The sequence below is a fragment of the Rousettus aegyptiacus genome, unplaced genomic scaffold, assembly GCF_014176215.1.
Source record: "Rousettus aegyptiacus isolate mRouAeg1 unplaced genomic scaffold, mRouAeg1.p scaffold_m13_p_3, whole genome shotgun sequence".
Classification (NCBI taxonomy): Eukaryota; Metazoa; Chordata; class Mammalia; order Chiroptera; family Pteropodidae; genus Rousettus; species Rousettus aegyptiacus.
This window is the reverse complement of record NW_023416306.1, coordinates 45,346,131-45,367,550: the sequence shown is the minus strand read 5'-3', so window position 1 is coordinate 45,367,550 and position 21,420 is coordinate 45,346,131. Positions and strand designations below refer to the sequence as shown.

The window sequence follows — 21,420 nt, the reverse complement described above, 5'->3', positions numbered from 1 at the left end:
TTCCTTTGCAATACACAACCTAAGTTAAATTTTCTTTTAAAATGTATTAACTTAATATTTATTGTATACTTATCAAGGTCCAAAGCCTGTCTGACAAAACATTATGTGGATTAACTCATTTTATCCTTACAACCCTAGGAAGCAGAAACTTTTATAAACCCCTTCTTACAGATGAAGCACAGAGAGGTTATTAACTTGCCCACTGGTAGGTCATACAGCTAGCAAGTGTTCAGCGTCCAGATTTGAACCAGGCAGCCCATGTTGTCTGCACAGTTCTAATTGCTGTCACCCGTGTAGAGAGGCCAACAGACACAGCAGGCTGGATGCTGGAGAGGCACTGTCAACCTCCTGCCTGTGACACACAGTATTCTTCCCTAGCCTGTGCTGTGGGGACAAGATTTCCAGGTGCCATACCGGAGGCCAAGCAACTTCACGACCTCCACCCCATCCAGTTCTCAGCAAGACTGTCGCTCCCAAATTATAGAATTTCTGCAGCAGCGGGTCACTAGGCTAAGGTCTCCGAGGTCAGCAACCTTGGTTTCTCATTCACTATGTTACCCAAGAGATATGCTCCACGCCTTGCACAAAGGAAGCTCTCCATTTTGTTAAATATATAAAAAGTGCAATGCTGGGAAGTTCTTCCTGAGGTCTAACCTCTGGCGCCCTGAGAGCGAAGCTGAGCCGCGGCGACTGCGGGCCGTGACCAACAGGGGTCGCCGCAGCGCCCCCGAGCTGGAGGGCGGAGCGGCCACAGATCGCAAGGAGCATGTGGACGCTCGGACGCCGTGCGGCTGCCGGCCTCCTACCCCTGTCGACGCCCCTAGGGTCGGCCCAGACCCGCGCTGGGGCCCCGTGGCCGGCGAAGAATATCTCACCCTGCGGCCACCGGGACCTGCGCGCCAGGACCGCCGTAACCCGCGCCCCTGTCCCTGCCGTGAGTATCCGCCGAGCACTCGCCGGGCCGCGCGCCGCAGGAGGAAGACCGCGCACGCCGATGACGCTTCGCGCACGCGCGACGTGCACGCGCGTCTGCTCCCGCGGAGACGCCGCTGGGTGGCGGGGCGGGCCGTGGGGCGGCGGGGAGGACGAGTCTGTTTCTATAAAGACTGAGAACAATGCCCAGCCGGTAGAGAACAGTCTAGAATGCGCTGTAGCTGTAACTAGGGTTACCACGACTGCTCTCGCTTCTCCTTTAGAGCCAACCTTTTTAAACATGCCATTTGCACTCTGCACCCGCATTCCCTCCTCTGCTCACCTTTCAGCCCCGTGCCCTCTGCGTTCTTTCTTGCCAAGGGTCATTGGCTCAAGAGCCATAAGTGACAGCCTCTGACCCCTTCTTATAGTGGCAACCAGAGACCCTTGGAGAATGTTACTCTTATCACCAACCTCTTAAAGCCCTTCGGTGCCTTCCCAGGATGAAGTCCAAATAAGGGCCCTCAGAATGCTCTGTAGCCGCTGCCTCTCTCCATCACCTCCTTTGCCGTCTCCACTTTTCTCCCTCTGTACCACTTTTTTCTCAGCCTTCACAGGCTTGGTGCCCTCCCGCACTGGCGTAGGTCCCTGCGAGGAGAGGGCCTCCTCTCTCACTCTCTACTCGCTCTCCCCTGGTTATTTCCTACGTTTCTCTAGCTGGTCAGTAGGGCTGGACGTAATCAACTCACACCCACCCACCTCCTCGGAGCTGGCACGTGGATGCTCAGCAGTTTTGTATAACAGAAATCAACAGGTCACATTGTCTCCTGTAGATCCTGTCAATCAGATTTGTCAGCAGTCTGCAGTAAACCTCCCTTCTGGGTGGCAGCAGACTTCTGCCTCTTGCTGTTTGTTGTTGCTTGTTTTAGTCAAATGCTAGGAGCTTTACTGAGGCTTCCCTGTGTCGCCTGTGCTAACCACGACATACCCAGAACAGCCTAGAGCAGCGCAACCTGATAAAACTTCCTGTGATGATGAATTTGTTCTATGTCTATGCCACTAGCCACATGAGGCCATGGGACACTTGAAATGTGGCTAGTGTGACTGAAGAACTGACTTTTAAATTTTATTTTATTTCAATAAATTTACATTTAAATGCTGCATGTGACTTGTGGCTACCATAGTGGACAGCACGGGCTTAGAGACTGGGAGAATTCAATGTAATACATTAAAAGGTGGTGAAAAAAGTTCCTAAGAAATACTCCTGAAAAACTCTACCATGATCACTCTCGAATGTAAAAGTGGCAATATTTAAATGGTGTAGTAATGGACTTTAATATACTGAAAAATGGTAATGTTCTTTTTAACTTTGGCTTTTAGAGTTTGAGCCCCCACTGCCTCAATCATATGCTAAATGTCAAAAAGCAGAGTGTCTGTGTGATGCACTTGAGGACAACAGGAACTTTGAGTGACCCAGGGTAAGATAAACATCTTTCACATCAGAGATCTCTTCCTTTCCCTCTGCCTCTTTCTCTGAATATACAACATGTGCACACATACACACGCTTCTATATTTTTCTTATTTTTCCCTTTTCTCTTACCTTAAAAAAAAAGACCATCCCAATGGAACCTGTTTTCTCCCTTAGCAGCAGCACTCGTAAGCATCTTTCCACTATCTATTGCATTATTTTAATTGAAATAGGATTAATTTTATTATGTACCATAATTCATTGAACCTGTCTGCTATTGCTGGATATTTAGGTGGTTTTCAGAATTTTATTATTATTCTCCTTGATATCTTAGTAGTTAGGGTAGGCCAAGCTTCTGCAGCAAATAGGCCCAAACTGTAATGGCTCAGACCAGGAGTAGTTTGTGTCACCCTCTCTGGTCAGCCCAGGGTAGGCATGCCTTTGGAAATGATTTAGGAAACCTGGCTCCTTCATACCTTCCTATTACCTGTTAGTACTTTACTGTCTTTTGCATGGTCAAGGTCAGGTCGCCCTGTTCACATTCTGTTCCATAGAAAAGGAAGAGTATGGAAGGCCTGGAAGTGGCACTTGTCCCTCATTTTAGTGGGAAGGACTTGGTCACATGGCCCCAGCTAGCTGTAGGAGTGGCTGAGAAATGTGCTCTAATGAGTGCCCTGGAAGAAAGAGGTAATGGGTTCGGATGGAAAGCTGCCAGGCACTGCTCCAGTGTGCCCTCTACCACTGATACAGACCCTTCTTCCACACACCACACACACACTCTCCAGCCCCAAGACTGCAACCACGGCCCATGTGGTCAGTCATCTACCTCAAAGGCCACGCTGCCCTCTCTCCCAGGTCTAGGAATGGCTCCTCTGACTTACACACACACGCACACACAGATGGAGAAGGGCAAGATAACAACTACCATAACTTCCACTCAAAAAAGAGACGTCTCCCTGGCCTGTGGCAGTGACAGAGTCTTCCTAGGCAGCACTGGGACAACCTACGCCCTGGCAGAGAGGCACATTCCTCCATGAAACCCCAGTTCTGCCTCCTGGGAGTTTCCTCCTTGTCCATTACCCTACTTGGCTACAGTGGAGGCAGGCAGTAGGAAGTGTGTCCTCCTTGGGAGCATGGAGCCTTGTAGCCCACTGCTAGCATTCTGGGCTTCCAAAGGCTATTATGTTTTAAAGCTTTACTGGCTCTTATAGGACAGACTCATTTTTCTCTGATAACAGGATTTTCTCCGAAACCTAGTAGGCTTCTGATCTCTTTACTCCCAATCAGTCCCATTGCCAATAACCACAATCCAAATTTCTTCCCTGGATGAAGCCTCAGGCTGCCTTATTTTTCACATCCTCACCCTCAGCTCTCTCAGTATGATTTTTGCAATAATGAAACTCTTTTTTGGCCTAATGAGAGGTCTTTGTTATTCAAAGCCTTACATTCTCCCTTTAGCTTTTCCATCTCTGTGTAGTCTTTAATCCCCAAATGCTCCATTACATTCCATTGACCTGCAGACATGCCAATTCTCTTCTGGCTCACCATTTTCATATTGCACCAGCTAACAACAGTAAAACCACCCATACACAGGAACATTCTGACTGTTCCCATAGCTACAGCCTCAGTAAGCATGTTGGGGGCCTTCCAGGTTATCACAGGCAGCAGGTTAACAGAGGGCCTAGTGAGCACACAGCCTGCTGTGTCTGTGTCGATTGGCCTCTCCCTACAGCTGCTGAATGCTCCTTGTAGCCTATGTTAGGTTTTTGCTTTAGTGGCACCATTTCCAGTTCTTCCCTGTGCAAACGCTCTGTTGCTGTCCCTCACCCCTGCAGGCAGTCCTCTGAGGTTGATGGGGCCCTTGGAGGATTCCTCAAGTCCAGTTCCCTTCTTCAGGGTCTACTTCTGGCTGCTGGGATGCACACCTTTGTCCTGCCACACATAGGACAGCCTGCTTCTGTGTTCTGTGGTGGCGCAACTTGGCTGCTATTGGGTAGCATCTTCCAAGGCTCTTAACTTTCTCATTCTATTCACTGTCTGTGACACATGCCACCCTCTTCTCCAGGTTCTCTCCAACACACCCATCCCAGGCCCACCACTCTCTTTAAGAAACAGCCCCTCACCATCTCCTGATCCATCCTATAACCTTCCCCACATCATACCCTTGAGGCAGGTGATGGGCTGGGTAGTGGGTGGACATATGGCAGATCTTTATGTCTTGCATTCATGTCTAGCAGCCACTGTGTCTTACTTTAGGCCTCCTGGTAACTCTCAGATGATGGAGTAGTCTTGGATACAGCTTATAATTTACATATATATCCTCATGGGGACACAAAAGCTCATACAAGGATGTTTATCAGAGCAGTATTTTTATTGTTATAGTTAACATACCACAAAATTTATGATTTAAAATGTACCATTCAGTGGTTTTTAGTATATTCAAGGTTGTGCAACTTTCACCACTATCTAATTCCAGAACCTTTTCATCGCTCCAAAAAGAAACAACATGCCCATTAATAATCACCCCCTTCCTCAAACTCCTAGCAACCACTAATCTGCTTTCTGTCTATAGACTTACAGCAATTTTTTAAAATTGAAAAATAGTATATATAAAAGATGTCTCCAAGTCACAAGTATACAGCTTGATAAATTTTCAAAAACCGAACATAGCACATAACTCAAGAAATAGCTCAAGAATGTTACTAGCCCCACAAAAGCAAGCCTCCTGCTCACATCGAGTTATTAACCCCTCCCTCCCCCAGAGTAACTACCAATCTGAATTCTAATAGCCTGGATCAGTTTGGCCTGTTTTTGTTTTTGTTTTTGTTTTTGTTTTTACTTTATATAAAGTTATTGTAATAACTTTGTAAGACAACAGATGGTTACTGGACTTATCAAGGTGATCATTTCATAAGATATATAAATGTCGAATCACGATGTTGTACACCCAAAGCTAATATAATACTGTATGTCAACTATAACAACAACAAAAAGAAATGCATACCTAGGCCCAATAAAAGACATGTATTATTAAAACTATTTCATACTTCATTTCTATATTTAAAAGAATATAGAATTTCTGGAAGGATACAGAAGAGACTGTCATCGTAGTTGACTCTGGGGATAGCAGCTGGCTGATTGGGAAGAAAGGCTTACTTTTCTGGTAACCCTTGCATACTGTTTAAGTTTTTACCATCAATTTTTAAAATCTAAATAAAAAATAAATGTGATTTGATGTTAGTAAAATGGAACGGTTTGGTAATCTTATGTTTTGATGGTTCCCTGCAGCTCTCTAGATGAGACCACCTATGAAAAACTGGCAGAGGAGACACTGGATTCGTTGGCAGAGTTTTTCGAAGACCTTGCAGACAAACCATACACATTTGAAGACTATGATGTCTCCTTTGGGGTACCTTTTCACTTATTTTCATTTTCGTGTTTCCTCCCTAAGAATTTCAGCTCATTAAAGTGAAGAATTTCCCTCCAGCAGAGTTAAGGATCCAGCAGCACGCAGTTATGGGTGAGACCAAAAGACCTAAGTTTATTATCTAGCCCTGCACCACTAGGCTTGTGACCTTGGGCAAGTCACTCAGTCTCTTTGAGCCTCATTTTTGCTTAAAAATACAGGTTCTCAGGCTTCACCCAAAACCCATGAAGGTAAATCAGAAAGGGCCAAAGCATGTGTTTGTCTCATCAGGCAGGCATGGGGAACAGTGAACTAGACCACTAATTCTTAAGCAGGATAAGATATTGCCCAAGAGGTATTCAGACTACACAGACGTGGGCCCCATTCCTGGGAAAATCTGATATAGTAGGTCAGGGTACATTACTAGGAAGCATTTTTTTTTTTTTTTTTTGAAATCATATTTTTGAAAAATTTACCTGAGATTCTAATGTGTATTCATGGGTCCTGCCCCTAGTAATTTTATTAAATGGATCTTGATTGTGGCCCAGGCAAAACATTGGGATTTTTTAAGATTTTAAAATCCCCTCCCCAGGTGATTCTAAAACGCAGCTTGGGGGAGAACCCCGGTCTGGATGAAACTTGAGCCCCACCCAGATCCTGGAAGCCAAGGGAGTGCTTGTCCATTTCAACTGGCCACCAGGTGGTAGACATGAGCAATGGTCCACCTTTGGATTAGAATTATTGCTTAGGCCTTAGGGAGCAGTTCTTTTTAGCCAGTGGCAGAAACTACTCTGCAGAGAGAGGTTAATCCTCTTGACAGCAATTAATAGCAGGAATTGTCATGAAGTGTACATTATAGATTAAATCATGGAATTATTTAGGACAACCAGCTGTCAGGCTAAAGTGATAGAAATGCTGTTGGATATTGCTGGTAGAGTGCTGGGTAGAGAAGGGACTCCCTCAGATGTAGCAGGAAGCAAAGTCTTGGAGATGTCAAAACTTTGCCCTCATTGTAAGGGCAGTGAAGGACGGTAAAAATAGAGCTAACTGGCAAGAAAGGAATGAATGCCTTCCAGGTGGTTTCAGTGATTGCTATTAGCAGCACAAAATGCAGTCCTGTCCAGGCAGGGTTTTAGAAGTGCTTATGCAGACAGCCTTAGAAGGCAAAGCTGCCTGGGAACCATTACCAGCTGGCCTGGCCAGCATGACCATCTGGGAGATGATTACAGCTGGGGCAGTTACAGGTTTCCCCTCCCCTGTCTCCCTACCAGTCTGTAGCTAGAGGAAAACAAAGTCTCGGGTTAAGCTATGCCACACATGCAAATATTTATTAACATGCCACAAAAACAGTCACACGACCTGTTCTTATAGGATTGGTGAAGACCTACCTTGACCCAAGTACTTGGCATAAATGTTTCATTAGAAGCAAATGTGCCAGTATTCTAGTAGCTGGATTCTGATTACCTCATTGAATCCAGCCACAAAAGCTTTTGCTCAGTAGTGGTCACAGGACCTTACCTGAATCCTCCTACCTGAAGAGGAGGATTCTCTGAAGAGCGATTCAGCTGCTGGGCTTTCCAGATCGTATATCTGATTCTTGCAAGGGAAGGGATACTTGTATTTTTCTAGTTAATCCATATACCTTGAGTATCATTCAACTCACCAGCAAAAAAATTATTCTAGCAAATCATTTGTTAATTATGAAATTCTCTAGAATAGATGTAGAAATCTAAAGGCATATAGTACCTGCCTCTATAGTTTGGACTTCTGATTAAAGACTTTGAAATACTATCTACCCTGAGGTATGAATTCCTGATCAGACCCCTTCAGGTGCTAACCTATATAGTTCACATATAAGATAAATCAATTGAAGTACATTACAGACAAGAGAACACCTATAACATTATTACTTGAGTTTCATTGGAATCCAGTCTTTCCTTGCCCTCAGGGTTGTGGGAGAGGAAGAAATTTTACCCTACTAGGTTCTTTGGGCTGGTCTGATAATTAAATATACAGATTAATAAGAGAAAATAACAAAATTCAATTGCATTTGTATACATGGGAACCTCACAGACATGAGAGAGTCAGAGAACCCCCAAACATGAGAGGTTCTGAGACAGAAAGTTAAAATGAGGTATATAAAGCATTCTGAGCTAAATATGAGATAAGATGTCTTGGAGCTTCAGAGAGGAGGGGGGTCACTATAGGACAATAAGAAGAATAAATGTTCAGTAATCAGAAGTTTATCCTGACATATAGATAAGACATAAAAAGTTAATTCTGGTAGTAAGGCCCCAAGTTCAAATTACTTAAGGGAGTGGTCAGAGTTTCTCTTAGGCCCTCAGGGTCTCAGTTGCTTTCAGCTCACAATAATTCATACAGGGTCCAGTTGGATATCACTTCTGTGAAGCCATCCTGGGTGCTCCAGGCGGACACCACCAGTCCCTTGCCCAGCACTCAGGATGACTGGAGCACTGGTCAGCCTTTGTTGTAATTGTCTATTTACTCATCAGCTCCCATGGCTAGACAGCTCCTTGGCAGCAGGGGCACTGTCCATTCTTGGTATTCCCAATGCCTGGAACATTGCCAACTAATAAATGTTGATTCACTATGTAAATGAAATGGGGCCCATGTACTTTTCCAAAACTCACTTTCATTGATGCTACTCAACATCTATAGGTATTTTACCAATTTACTACTGGCCAAGTCGGCAAATAAAAGTAGTAATCCAGATACACCCAAGAATGCATTTGTTCTTTTTTTTTTTTTTTTTAAGTGAGATTTGCTTGTTGCCATATTCTTCATTCACCAAGTCGTTGTTATATTGTTGCTATAGAGCACAAGTCTCTTAACCTATTTTGGGTCAGGACCCCTACTCTAGACCCTCTCCCAAGAAAAACTTCCCCACACACCCATGAGGATAGTTTCAGCTTCAGGGTAGAGGCTGTTTGCAGATCTCTGAAGACCACCTCTGGGTCTCTGGTTATGGACACTTGCTCAGAAGCAGCATTTGATTGAAGGTGGAGACGGAGGGTCTGGCTTAGCATTCTGGATTTATATCTTCTTTGCAAGAGCCCTCAAGTGAATTATCTAACTTCTTTGAGTGGCAGGTTCTTCAGCTGTGACATTCCTCTACTTCCCCGGGTTTATATTAGGATTAAATACAACAAAAAAAGTGCTTCATGTTCATTATTTTTATTTCTTAAGTGGAAGTTGGTATCTATTTTAGGAGTGTGGGAAGCCACAAATACATGAAATCCCCTAACTTAACATGCCACCCCATATGTGTCTGTTTCTTCAAGTCAGCTGGTAACAAAAGAAATTGCTCTTTTTGCTTCTGCATGTGTAGGGCTGATATTGACTGGTGAAAATTAATAAGCCTTACCAGTAGCCAGGGTCTGTTCTGATTGATTACTGTCCATGTCTCAGCAGCTGCTATTTTGACTATCTCTAACCCTCTTACCCTCCTCCCTGGCACCAAAGTCTGCCTACACTCCCGAAATAAACTCAGATTGCCACGGTAAAGAATAGTAACAATGAACAAAACACCCTCTTTGCCTAGTCTATTGCAGACAGTTCCAAAAGCAGTAAGAACCAGTAAGGCAGCTCATTTCCTTCCTCTTCTTGACACTTTCCTTTGGAAACACCTTCAAGCTCCGTGGGGGAAAAAATCCAGTTATACACAATGATCAGAAGGGGGGTTGGGGGAAATGTTGAGACTTTCTGCCTTGCATAACCTTGCCCTTAACTTTGGCAGTTATTGTCACAGTGCCTGGTTATCATTGGCTCCATTCATTCATCCACAAATATATGTTATATACATCCAGTATTTTGCACAAAGAATGCACGTGCTAGACATTGAAGATGCTAGGATGAAATCTGCTCCCCAAGTGCTTAAAGTAGTGGAGGGTAGGGGACAGGTGACCACCAAACAAGCCAGCAGTTCACAAGTGGTGAGGAAAGCATGTAGGGCTATGGGGACACACACAGGCCCTGGTTCTCTCTGATGGGCATCAGGGTAACCTTCCCAGAGGCCCCTCAGCTGGGACCTGCAGCCACTGGACTTCCCTGTCTTGTGCATGGAACAGCAGGTGGACTGCAGAGAAAGTGCCAGGCGGAGAAAACAGCTTGAGACTTGCATGTCCAGAAGCATTCTGTGGTGGTTTTATTAGTACACTTTTTGTTAATGAGAGGCCTATTTCTTGCAGTCACTCAGATTTGAGGTTGGAAAGAGTGGATTTTGGTTTTCACTGATTGTATCTGCCACTCCCCTGATTTGGCCTCATGTTCTAAGGCATGATGGATATTAAGAGCTGGGGCAGAGCCCTTGAGCACCCACCAGCCTCTCCATCCTTGTACTGGGTCTCTGAACGAACAGGACAGATGTCATCCTGGGGAAACAAGCAGCTTGATGAGACTTAGAATCTGCAACTCTAGACCAGTCCCCTGCCTTTTCTGCTGCATCACGCACCTCCCCAAGTGTAGGGTGCAATGCATGGGGCAAGTAAGCCACAAATAGGTCAAATTAGAAACAATTATGTCTTGATTCCCTGAACCTAATATACCTGGGAAAAATAAGGCAAAACTATATGTAGAAGGGCGGGGGAAAATGGAGAGTGACTACTAGTGTGGCTATAGGGTTTCTTTAGAAGATGATGGAAGTCATCTGGAATTAGATAGTGACAGTGTTTGCACACTTTTTCTGAAATACTAAACACTACAGAATTGGACTGTTTTAAGATATTTTTAAAGAAATGAAATATAGCCCTACCAAACTAATAAAGGTGGGTTTCAGGAATTTTTTTAAAAAAACAAACATATATTCTGTGATCCTAGCCCTTTTAAAAAATGCATTTTAAAACTGGCAGCCAGTACCTGAGAGTGAACAGCTCATATCACTGATCAAGGTTATTGAGAGAGTGTTTTGTGTTATGAAAAGAGCATCTTTTGGACCCAAACAGGACCAGAATTTAAAATCAGCTCAGCTAATTACTAGGTATTTTTTATTACTCTGTCTCTCAGTTGTCCTCATCTGTAAAATTGGCATAATGACTCCCACTTCAGATGGTTATGGTCCAGGAAGAATCAGTTTTATGCAAAGTGCAAAACACTGCCTAGCACACAGTGGGTACTGAATAATAGTTAATATTTTTTATTGATATTCTCACACTATTAATACCACCTGTGTTTCCAATGTCTCTATAAATTCTGGGGATTTTTTTAAATCAGAAAAAAAGGTTATTAAAAAAATAACCCAATAGGGCCCTCCTCATCCCATGCCTATTGGTTATATTATTATGGGTCCTTTTCAGTAGCTCCTTGTGTTCTCGGACCAAACACAAAATGTTCTTAGAACCATTCAAGGCTCCTTGTTTGGAAGGAAAGGAGCTCCAGAAGGCATAGAGAAAGGCTGCCGTGTACCTCTGCGGGTTACGCATGAATGGGGAACAGGGAGAGAACTTAGCTGTGTAGCTGTTTCTTTAACATCCTGCACATTCTAAAGAGACTTCAGGACTTGGGAGTAAAAGCTTCTTTGTTGAAAGAGTGTTTTCAAATTTAAATGAGCATTTATGGAGCAAAGTTGGCCCAACTGGTCTTTTGAAGAATTCAGGCCTCCTGTATAGGAAAATAAAGCTGGAGAGGAGTGGCTGAGAAGCTTATGAGATGCGTGGGAAGGGTCTGGAAATAAAAACCGATGTCTGGAGTGTCTGTCTTCTACCAGCAGAGCTGCAGAGCTGAGGTTACTGCTCTGCTAAGACAAGTAAAGCAGATAGTTTCATTACTTTCTTCCTTCTTGCCTTTTTTTCCTTTTTTGTTAATGAACTTGTCCTGTCAGATGTTAAGGCTGACATGGTACTCCAGGAGAGTTGGTATTTGCATTTTTTAATGTTCTCTAGTATATTCTGGCTGGTTGGGCAAATAAGGCTTCGATCAGGATGCGGATCCTCCCAATTTGTCAGCTGTAATACTCAGACAAGCCACTTAACACTGTGTTTCTATTTCCTCATTTCTAGAGAGGGAAAATGATTATTCTAGCCTTGCCAACTATATAGGGGATAAGGGAAAGCACTATGAAATATAAGTATTATGATTAATCATAGTCTGATTCTGAGAGCAATGTTCTTTCTGTGTGATCTATGTCTAAACACTAAAGACATTTATTTATAATGTATATTGTATATTTGTATAAATGTATAGTGTTGAGATATAACAAAATATGAAGCAATTATGAGGAAGTGAGAACTTTGTCTTATTTTATTTTCCTCATGCTTTTTTCCACCTGCTCCACTAGAGTGGTGTTTTAACAATTAAACTGGGTGGAGATCTAGGAACCTACGTGATCAACAAGCAGACCCCAAACAAGCAAATCTGGTTATCGTCACCATCCAGGTATGTTCAGATATCAAAATCTCATTGTTAAGCTTGTTTGAAACAACATTATGGATGATTTAAGAAGTGTCCCTAACATGTTAGTATCTATGTAAGTGAAACTTTCCTAACATTTGACACCATGACTCATTCTTACTCATTATATAACTTCTGTCTGATGATTATTTGGCTGTTGTAAGCAGGTATTAGGTTGTTAACAAGATCTGAAGTGAAAAGTTTATAACTTCTCAGAACCCAGCCTAGACAGTTATTCTCTATTAAATCATGGCCTCGCCTTTTAAAAAGCCACTTTTGAAATTGCAACATCTGAATAAACTGCACTTTGTCTTCAAAGCAAGTTAAAGTTTGACCTCTGGTTTGTTTTGAATTCCATTTACAGACTTGGATTGTGTGCTCTGTGGAGGTGAGAGGGCCTTTTAAGCTGCTATTCCAGGCACTTAATCTCTTCTGCCTTTTCCATTGATGTGCTTTTAATCTACTGGATAAAAGATTTTGTTGGAGATGGCCTATGCCTGAGAACATGCTGGGAGAGAAGGTCCTTGATACTTCTGTCTGCTGTAGAAGTGGTTATAAGAAAGTAAAAGAGAGATTCCAACAAAAAGCTCTTGGACCAACCTTTGTGGGTCATTAATTAGCACTTCCAAAGAGAATTTATTGACTGTGAATTGGAAAAGACCCCCCCATATAACTACCCCTGGAATTCTTTGAAAGCCTAATGGTGTTTGCATTTTAAAAACATTTAACTCTTCCCTGCCCTAACGTTGACTTCATTTTTAGACAGGTAAGATTATACTGTTTGTCACATAAATAAAGCATATGCCTTCTTCATCCCAACCTCATCTAGGAAGTATATTATAACATAATAAAAACAACTCTAGAAATCACTCTCATTTCTAGCAAGGCCCTCATTCACAAATTGTATTGCTTTTTAGACTTTATTTGAAGTTAAAGGGTCTTACCCTACGTGGGCCAGTTAGCTTGTTCTCTTTGGCCTCAAACAGTTATCCTAACCCTAGCCATGACCATGCATGAGGATTGTACATTCTTATCCTTCATTTCCAGAGGAACTACTGCAAAAAAGTGGATGGATTGGCCCAAATTCAGTCATCAGCTATGGGGATCGGTGGCTTTATAAAAACTTGGCAAGGCACCAGAACCAATTGTGATGGCTCCACTAAAAGACTTCTTGGTTGTGTCTGAAGAATAAAAAAATTCCATATCATATTTGGACACCCCTACCAGTGTCGACATGAGAAACGTTGAAACCTGTTGATAATTTTTATGAGTTTATTTGAGCCAGATTGATGACAGTTGCTGTGAAGCAAAATCTGAATGGATTGAGAAAATGCTCTGGAGAATGGCAGTTTTGCAGCTTATTTTATGCATGAGAATCAAAGATGGAGACATTAAGAGGGTTGCATAAAATCCACTGGTAGATTAAGGGGGTAGGAGAAAGTAAAGCAGGGAGATCTCTGGGATTGCATGAAAAGTAAAATGGAGAGACACTTTTGACATTGACAGTTATAGGATAGATAATATTTAACCTTTACAGCACATAGAGATGGTATTGGAGAACATAGGAGTTCTGCAGTCTTGTGCTACACTCTGGTGCTGCAGGTGTGCCCTGCGGGCTCTAGAAAAGGAGATTACACTGACCTTTCAGAGGTACGTCATTTTAGATGCAAAAAAGACAACAGACGGGCTCACTGAAGGGAAAGATTAACCTTTGTCAAGGAAGCTGCGGACCTAGGATGTGACTACCCATCGTGGCCCATTTTTACTTAGGAATTTTTATGTTCATACCGTCTTATGTGGTTACTTTTGGTCTCTTGAGTGTGTAAGGCCAGACGTGCAGGCCTCCCCTGAGTTTGTCAGGCTCGGTATGTGGCCTCTTTTTCATCCACACCAGCAATACGATCCTGATCCTGATCCTGATCCTGATCCTACTGCAGGCAAACCCAGAGACACAGGTGAGCTAGCATTCAAAGACCTGGCTCCCCAATACCCTCTAGGGGGGTAGGTTATATAGGGGAATACTCATTATTAGCTAAGGGAGTTGGGGTCACGAGCTCTACTGATTGGGGTTAGGGTAGGAGGCAGTTGATCATTGCATCAGGTCCTGATGTCAGTCATGGCATCATTCTGTCTGGTTTCGAGGGGATGCTAGTAGGGTCATCCGCCTTCATGGGTGTAGAGCTGTAAGATGTTATCTTTAGTTAGACTGAAACTATCTCTGTGGTCAACAGACCTGAGGCTTCCTTCCTAAGACCCTTTGATGCTGAGGTAAGGGCTTAATGATTCAGGGAGTGGTGGTGCAATATGCAGAAGGGTAAGGGTAAGGAAAGAAAAAAATCAAGTGAGCCCAGGGCCAGTTTGGATCAAGGAGAAAAAGAGAAAAGATCATTTTAAAGAAGTGAAGATTTGCATGGTTACATTCTCTGGATTTGGTCCAGATTATTAGTCCGTTTTATATGACCTAGATGGTTTGTGTTTAGCTGTTTGTGCATATTAAACATAGGTTCCAGTCCTTTTGGTTTGTCCCTTTTGTCTCCATTATTTGGAAAATGCTCAAACACAAGCCAGTATTTGGTTGATAAATACAGAAACCCTTGATGTTTTTGTAGCCCCGTCCCAATCTTGGGAGGCAAACTCCTTCCACTCTTGGGCTTTGGAAAATCTCAGGTTCTCATTCTCGTGGGCTTTCAGCGAACTCTGCTCCTACCTCCTTCAAGGTAACACTGTGTACCATCTTTATCTGCTGGCATGTCCACCCCCTCCACCAGGCTGAGAGGGGGTGGAATTCATGTGTACAAGTGCTGCACATATGGAATAACAAGATATGGCAAAACCCAGCTACACCTGTGTCCACACGAATACAGCATTCCCAGCATAATATGCATAGACTGCTGTCGTTCCCTAGATGAGCTTGAGGTAGGTGAACTAGCCCATCATACACATGATTTCATGGAATTAAAGCTGAATTAAGAAAAATATTCTTAAATATAGTAATGTTAGCGGTTGTCAGGGAGTGAAGAAAGGAGAGAATGGAGAATAACTGCTTAATGGGTATGGAGTTTTCTTTTGGGGTGATGAAATGTTTTAGAACTAGATAGAAGTCGTGATTCCACAATATTATAAATGTACAAAAGTGATAATAATATAGGTAAAGGACAAATGTCAGTGGTGCACAAATCATAATTTTAAAAACACTTTCCTGCAATAGCAGGTATCATATGTGAGTCAAGAAAAGTAAAACATCAGAGTGCGATACATGGAGACTCATCAATAGAGTTCACATGTTTTCAGGGCTTGCAAATTGTTCTGTGAATTGTTTCAGAAGATAAATTGTGTAATTATTTTTAAACAGAAACACCCTAAGACAAGAAGGCAGATATGTGCTTTGTTACGTATTACTTTCTAGAACTTAACTCCAGTTGATTTCTTGGTGGTGGCATTGGCGGAATGAGCGTTTCTGCTAAAGGGCTGCCCATGGACATACTGTGTGTGTTCTGTCTTGCAGTGGACCCAAGCGCTACGACTGGACTGGGAAAACCTGGGTATACTCCCACGACGGTGTGTCCCTCCATGATCTGCTGGCCACAGAGATGACTAAAGCCTTGAAAACCAAATTGGACTTATCTTCCCTGGCCTATTCTGGAAAAGATACTTGATGTCCAGTCCAACTTTGAAGACATTAAAAGCCAGGACCCCAGCTTCATCCTGCAGAATGTCTAGTTTGTTCCATTCCTGCTTTTGCAGACAGCTGTATTGTGTGTAACAGCTCTGTGAAAAGAATGCATCACCCCCAACCCTACTCTGACTTCAGATTTTTAATATTCGTAGTGTTTTTGGATTTATTGTCTAATTTCCTCCCTTTCATATCCCTTATCTTTATAATATCTATACACTCATGCCTTTCTATATAACCTTACAACAAAGAAAATAATAAGAAGGAAGATTCTGAGGGGAGAAGTGAATTGGCTTCACTATTCATTCTTTGAAGGACTTACTAAAAACCTGCATGAATTGAGGCTGGCCGACCTCATCATTCTATCTCAAAATGAGACTCATTAGAGAGTAGCCTAGAAATGTTCCCACGCCTCTTGAAAATGTAAACACTTCCAAGCCCTTTAGTACTGATGTGTCAATGGCAACTCAGGAATTCTCAAACCGAAGACCATTCTTCTCTTTGGGATTTGTCTGCCAGGGTGTAGCCTGTGAGGGGTGACTCTGGAGATGTGATGCTGTTTCTCTCATATATACATATATGTGTACACACACACACACACATTTAAAAATGTGTATATATAATTTTTTTTTTTTAACTTAGTGTCAATATAGAACCAACTACTGCGACATAGGTCTGGGAATGCAAAAAATATTCCAAAGATGAGAGGGGAAGAAAGCCATCTCTATAAGCTTGTGGATGTTATATAATAAATGAGGTAATGGAGATGAGGAGGCAGTTTGTAGATGGTGAAGGACCACATAAATGAAAGAGACATTTGTGTTTATGAAAAGAACCCTGGCTGACACTTGGCTCAGCCCAAGGTGCTGTCTATCTCTGGGCAAATTTCACGAACTCTCTGTACCTCTGTTTTCCTGGGTGTTAAATGTAAGAGTTGAGTGTACAGCCATACCACCCTGAATGCGCCCAATCCCGTCTGATCTCAAAAGCTAAGCAGAGTCAGGCCCGGTTAGTACTTAGATCGGAGACCACCTGGGAATACCGGGTGCTGTAGGCTTTTTGAATGAATGAATGAAAGAGTTGAACTAGAGAGAAAGTAGTTGATTCCCAATTCACATGTTCAATATTCCTGTCAGGCAATTTAACATTTAATTCCCTCTGGACAATGAACAATTTTTTTTAAGCTATAGAGTAAATATATGGTTATTGGAATTACTCGAATTTCCATTGAATTCATGTTCAAATAATAACCATCTTTTATTGTTTCCATACTATGCTAAGCCTATGCTAAAGACTGAATGTTTATGTTCCCCCGACATCATATGTTGACTCCTAACCTCCAAAGCTATGTATGGTATTAGAAGGTGGGGGTTTGGGGAGGTGATTAGGACTTAAGGGCAGAGGCCTCATGAATGGAATCAATGCTCTTATAAAAGAAACCCCAGGGTGCTCCCTCATCCCGCTACCATGTGAGGACATAGCTACCAATGAACCAGGAAGTGGGCTTTCACCAGACACTGAATCTGCTGGGGACTTGACCTTAGACTTTCCAGATTCCAGAACTGTGAGAAATAAATTTCTGTTGTTTATAAACCATCCAGTCTGTAGTATTCTGTTATAGCAGCCTGAATGGACTAAGGCAGCAGCCTACTACACCATAGGACCTTGTTTTAATACCTGCAGGAACATTGAAACTCATCCAAAGGTATACTATTATTTTCTTACTAAAGAAACATGACAAGTCTGTAAAAATGTATATCAAAGACTTTTGTAGTGAGTAAATCAAAAACATTCCATTATAGAAAAAAAAACTTAAAACTATAAACAAATGCTGAATTAGTATTTAAAATATTTCTTCAAAAATAAAATTATTGTTTAGTCTGTGGAAATTTTAAGTGTGGTAGGTCAGAATCAGTGAAAATAAAATCATTCATGCATGTGTATGCATATCTTAATGAAAGTTTCATTGCCCCTTATTTGAAATTCAAACAGTACACTCATTTATCTGAAACATGGCTTAAAACTTAGATATTTATTCAGGCAGCTGTGACATGAAAATGGAAGTTAGGGATACAACATAAAACTTCAAGAGGTATTTAATCAGAGTACCATAACATGGAAAAGGAAGTTAGGGAATCTTTACTCTTGATGCTTTCCTTGTGGGCCGGCCTTTCAGGCCTATTGACTTTTACTTTACATACAATTCTAACTGGTTTGATTATTTAGTTTCTAAAGCCCTGGAAGGTTCCCGTTAAGGCAGTGAAAGAAAGGACTGCAAGCACAAGAACAGCCACCAGGGGGAGGCAAATAAAAATCATGCTCTGAGAAGCAAACTGGAAAAGCACCACTATGTGGCACCAGCGGTCCGCTCCCTCCACCTCAGACCCTGGAAGCATCATCACATTTGCGGTTATCACCCATGTTAAGGATGAGTTTTCAGGAAAATGTAAACATTCAGTATATATTTTTTAAAAAGAGGCAAGAAAATGTAATTTTAGAAAGTTTTCAATAATGTTCAGCTTCCTGTGTGAATAGACCCTTAGAAACTAGAAAATAAAACTATCCAGAATATCTTATTTACCTCTCTCTAAAGATACAGAGAAACACTGTGGTGCATAAAAGAGAACCTGAGTTTTTGAACTAGAATTTTAAACCTAATCCAGACTCTGCCACTTACTTGTATATTGATATCAGCCTCAGTTTTCTTATCTGTAAAATTAAGATATCTAGCTTGTGGTGTTAGGGCCCATTTGCAAAGCATTCAGTACATGACAAATATTCTTATCATGTGTGCAGTATAATTTTACATCCAAATTTGGGGTTTTCCCTCAAAGTATTATTTATGACCTCCTCTACTCATCTTGAACTTAGTCAAAATGCTTATTTTGTGACTGGTGATGGATTCTGCTTCCCGAGAACAATTTTTCTTGCTCCCCTCCAATGCTTTTATTTTGCTCCATCTTTTCTATAGCTTCTAAAAATAATTTGACCAATATGTTTCTCAAGCTATAGCTGCTCCTAAATTCTAATAATCCCATTTTTACCTTTAAAGAAAGACCATGTTCATAAGTGTGAAATTTGTGTGAACTGGCTATGCAAGGTTGCCAAGGAAAGCTGGTTTCACACCTCAAGGTATTTATTAAAATTAAAGTCATTTTAGGTCATGTCCAGTTGACTTTTTGAAACGGATTTGTCATTTTTCAAATGAAAACATATACATGCTATACAAGAAGGAGGGCCATAGGTATAAAATTTCATGTAAATTTATCCTGCTGTTCAAAACTATGACTTTATGACAGCCTTTCTGTGTATAGCTACTGTTGGAGTAAGAAATGACTTGGTTTGACTTAATTAGCCATGGCATCCCAAGGATCCCAATAAATGGCATATTTGAAATACATAAAGCTGAAATCATTTATATCTTGATGTCTGCTACAGAAATAGAATCTGAGCTCACACAGTCCGTCTTCTCTGTATGTATTATCTAAGACATAGAATATTTCAACTCTCAACAAACTGGGTATAGAGGAATTGTACCTCGATATAATAAAAGCCATATGTGACAAACCCAAAGTGAACATTATACCCAACAGTGAAATTCTGAGAACTTTAAGATCGGTAACAAGACAATAATGCCTACTCTTCCCGCTTGTATTCAACATAGTATTAGAAGTCCTAGACAGAGTAATTAGGCAAGAAAAAGAAATAAAATATATTCGAATCAGAAAAGAAGAAGCAAAACTGTCACTAATTGCAGATAACATGATATCATATAGAGAAAACTCCAAAGATGCTACCAAAAACCGTTAGAACTAATAAATGAATTCATTAAAGTTGCAGGATATAAAATCAATATACGAAAATCTGTTGCATTTCTATAAATCAATGAACTATCAAAAAAGCAAATTAAGAAAATACCATTTATGATAGAATCAAAAAGAATAAAACACTTTTGGAATAAACTTAACCTCCTCACAATTACTGAATTCAAACTATATCATAAAGCTATAGTAATCAAAACATTATGGTATTGCCATAAAATAGACACATAGAATCGAGAGCCCAGAAATAAACCCATACATATATGGTCTATTTATGACAAAGAGCAAAGAATATACAATAGGAAAAAGGTAGTCTTTTAATAGCCAAATGCAAAAGAATGAAACTGAACCCCTATCTTATACCATATACAAAAATCAACTCAAAATTAATCAGAAACGAACCTAAGACCTGAAACCATTAAGATTCCTAGGGAAAAAAAAAAAAACAGGGGGTAGCTCCTAAACATTGGTCTTGGCAATGATTTTTTGGATTTGACACCAAAGAGAAGGCAACAAAAGCAAAAGTAAACAACTGAGACTACATCAAATTAAAAAGCTTTGCACAGCAGAAGAAAACAGCAACAAAATGAAAAGGCAACCAATGGAATGGAAGAAAATATTTACAAATCACATATCTGATAAGGAGTCAATATACAAAAATATCAGAAACTCATACAATAGCAAAAAACAAAAATAATAATAATAACAATTAAAAATGGGCAAAAGACCAAAACAGACCTTGTTCCAAAGAAGATATACAAATGGCCAAAGGGTGCATGAAAAGATGCTCAACATCACTAATCATCAGGAAAATGCAAATCAAAACCACAATGAGATATCACCTCACCTGTTAGAATGGCCATCATCAAAAAGACAAAAGATAACAAGTGTTGGAGAGCATGCAGAGAAAAGGGGGCCCTTGCACATTGCTAATGAGAATGTAAACTGGTACAGCAACCAGTGGAGAAGTTCCTCAAGAAATTAAAAATAAACTACCGTTTATGATCTGGCAATTTCACTTCTAGGTACATATCTAAAGGAAATGAAACCAGTATTTCAAAGAAAGCTCTGCACCCCCATGTTTATTGCAGCATTATTCACAATAGCTAAGACATGGAAACAACCTAAATGTCCATTGATAGATGACCGGTAAATAAAATGTGGCACGCGCGCGCGCGCACACACACCCCCACACACACACACACATACAGAGGAATGTTATTTAGCCTTAAAAAAGAAGGAAATCCTATCATTTACAATTACATAGGTAAGCCTGTAGGGCTTTATGCTGAGTAAAATAAGCCAGACAGAGCAGGACAGTTATTGTATGGTGTCATGTGTATGTAGAATCCAGAAATTAGGTGGGTGGGTGGGTAGATAGATAGATAGATAGACAGACAGACAGATATATTTTTTTATTATTATTATTTAGAACAGTAGAAAAGTGGTTGCTAGGGACTGGGAGATTGGATAAATAGGGAGAGATTGGTAAGAAGGTACAAACCTTCAGTAATAAATAAAAAAAAAAGAATATGTCCATTCTTATAAAGACAATAAACTAGAATTACAGTTTAAGCCAATAAACCAGAACAGATTTATTGAGCCGTTTACTGAAGATTTATTTGAACTGTTGAAGAAAATACATCTACCTAACAGGAAAATTGGTTCCCAAAGACTTTCTTCACAAACCAGTGTATCTCCCATCTATCTTTCTAAGGGCCCTTTCATTTTTCT

General features: G+C 41.2%; 1 protein-coding gene and 1 pseudogene across 3 annotated transcripts; both read left to right on the top strand.

Moving 5' to 3' along the window:
- Positions 1 to 715: 715 nt before the first annotated feature.
- On the top strand, positions 716 to 14,705 carry FXN (frataxin). Of its 3 annotated transcripts, none has more exons than XM_036217837.1 (5): positions 716 to 934; positions 2,293 to 2,390; positions 5,670 to 5,790; positions 12,080 to 12,177; positions 13,240 to 14,080. In XM_036217837.1, exons 1-5 carry the CDS (start codon positions 767 to 769, stop codon positions 13,310 to 13,312), a joined length of 558 nt encoding a protein of 185 aa, XP_036073730.1. In that variant the 5' UTR covers positions 716 to 766; the 3' UTR covers positions 13,313 to 14,080. The 3 variants fall into 3 exon arrangements, with proteins under 3 accessions (XP_036073730.1, XP_036073731.1, XP_036073732.1); XM_036217838.1 differs by lacking the exon at positions 13,240 to 14,080 and adding an exon at positions 14,087 to 14,705 and having other exon boundaries at positions 717 to 934; XM_036217839.1 differs by lacking the exon at positions 13,240 to 14,080 and adding an exon at positions 12,557 to 13,227 and having other exon boundaries at positions 718 to 934.
- A 2,098-nt stretch (positions 14,706 to 16,803) lies between these two features.
- On the top strand, positions 16,804 to 16,922 carry LOC118601512 (annotated as a pseudogene).
- The last annotated feature ends 4,498 nt before the right edge of the window (positions 16,923 to 21,420 follow it).

What these genes read in the sequence shown, in the direction of transcription:
- FXN (XM_036217837.1), top strand. Translation starts at nt 767, where the DNA reads ATGTGGACGCTCGGACGCCGTGCGGCTGCCGGCCTCCTACCCCTGTCG. An exon ending in CCCGCGCCCCTGTCCCTGCC is followed by an intron (nt 935 to 2,292) that starts GTGAGTATCCGC and finishes TTTGGCTTTTAG; the next exon opens with AGTTTGAGCCCCCACTGCCT. An exon ending in ACTATGATGTCTCCTTTGGG is followed by an intron (nt 5,791 to 12,079) that starts GTACCTTTTCAC and finishes CTGCTCCACTAG; the next exon opens with AGTGGTGTTTTAACAATTAA.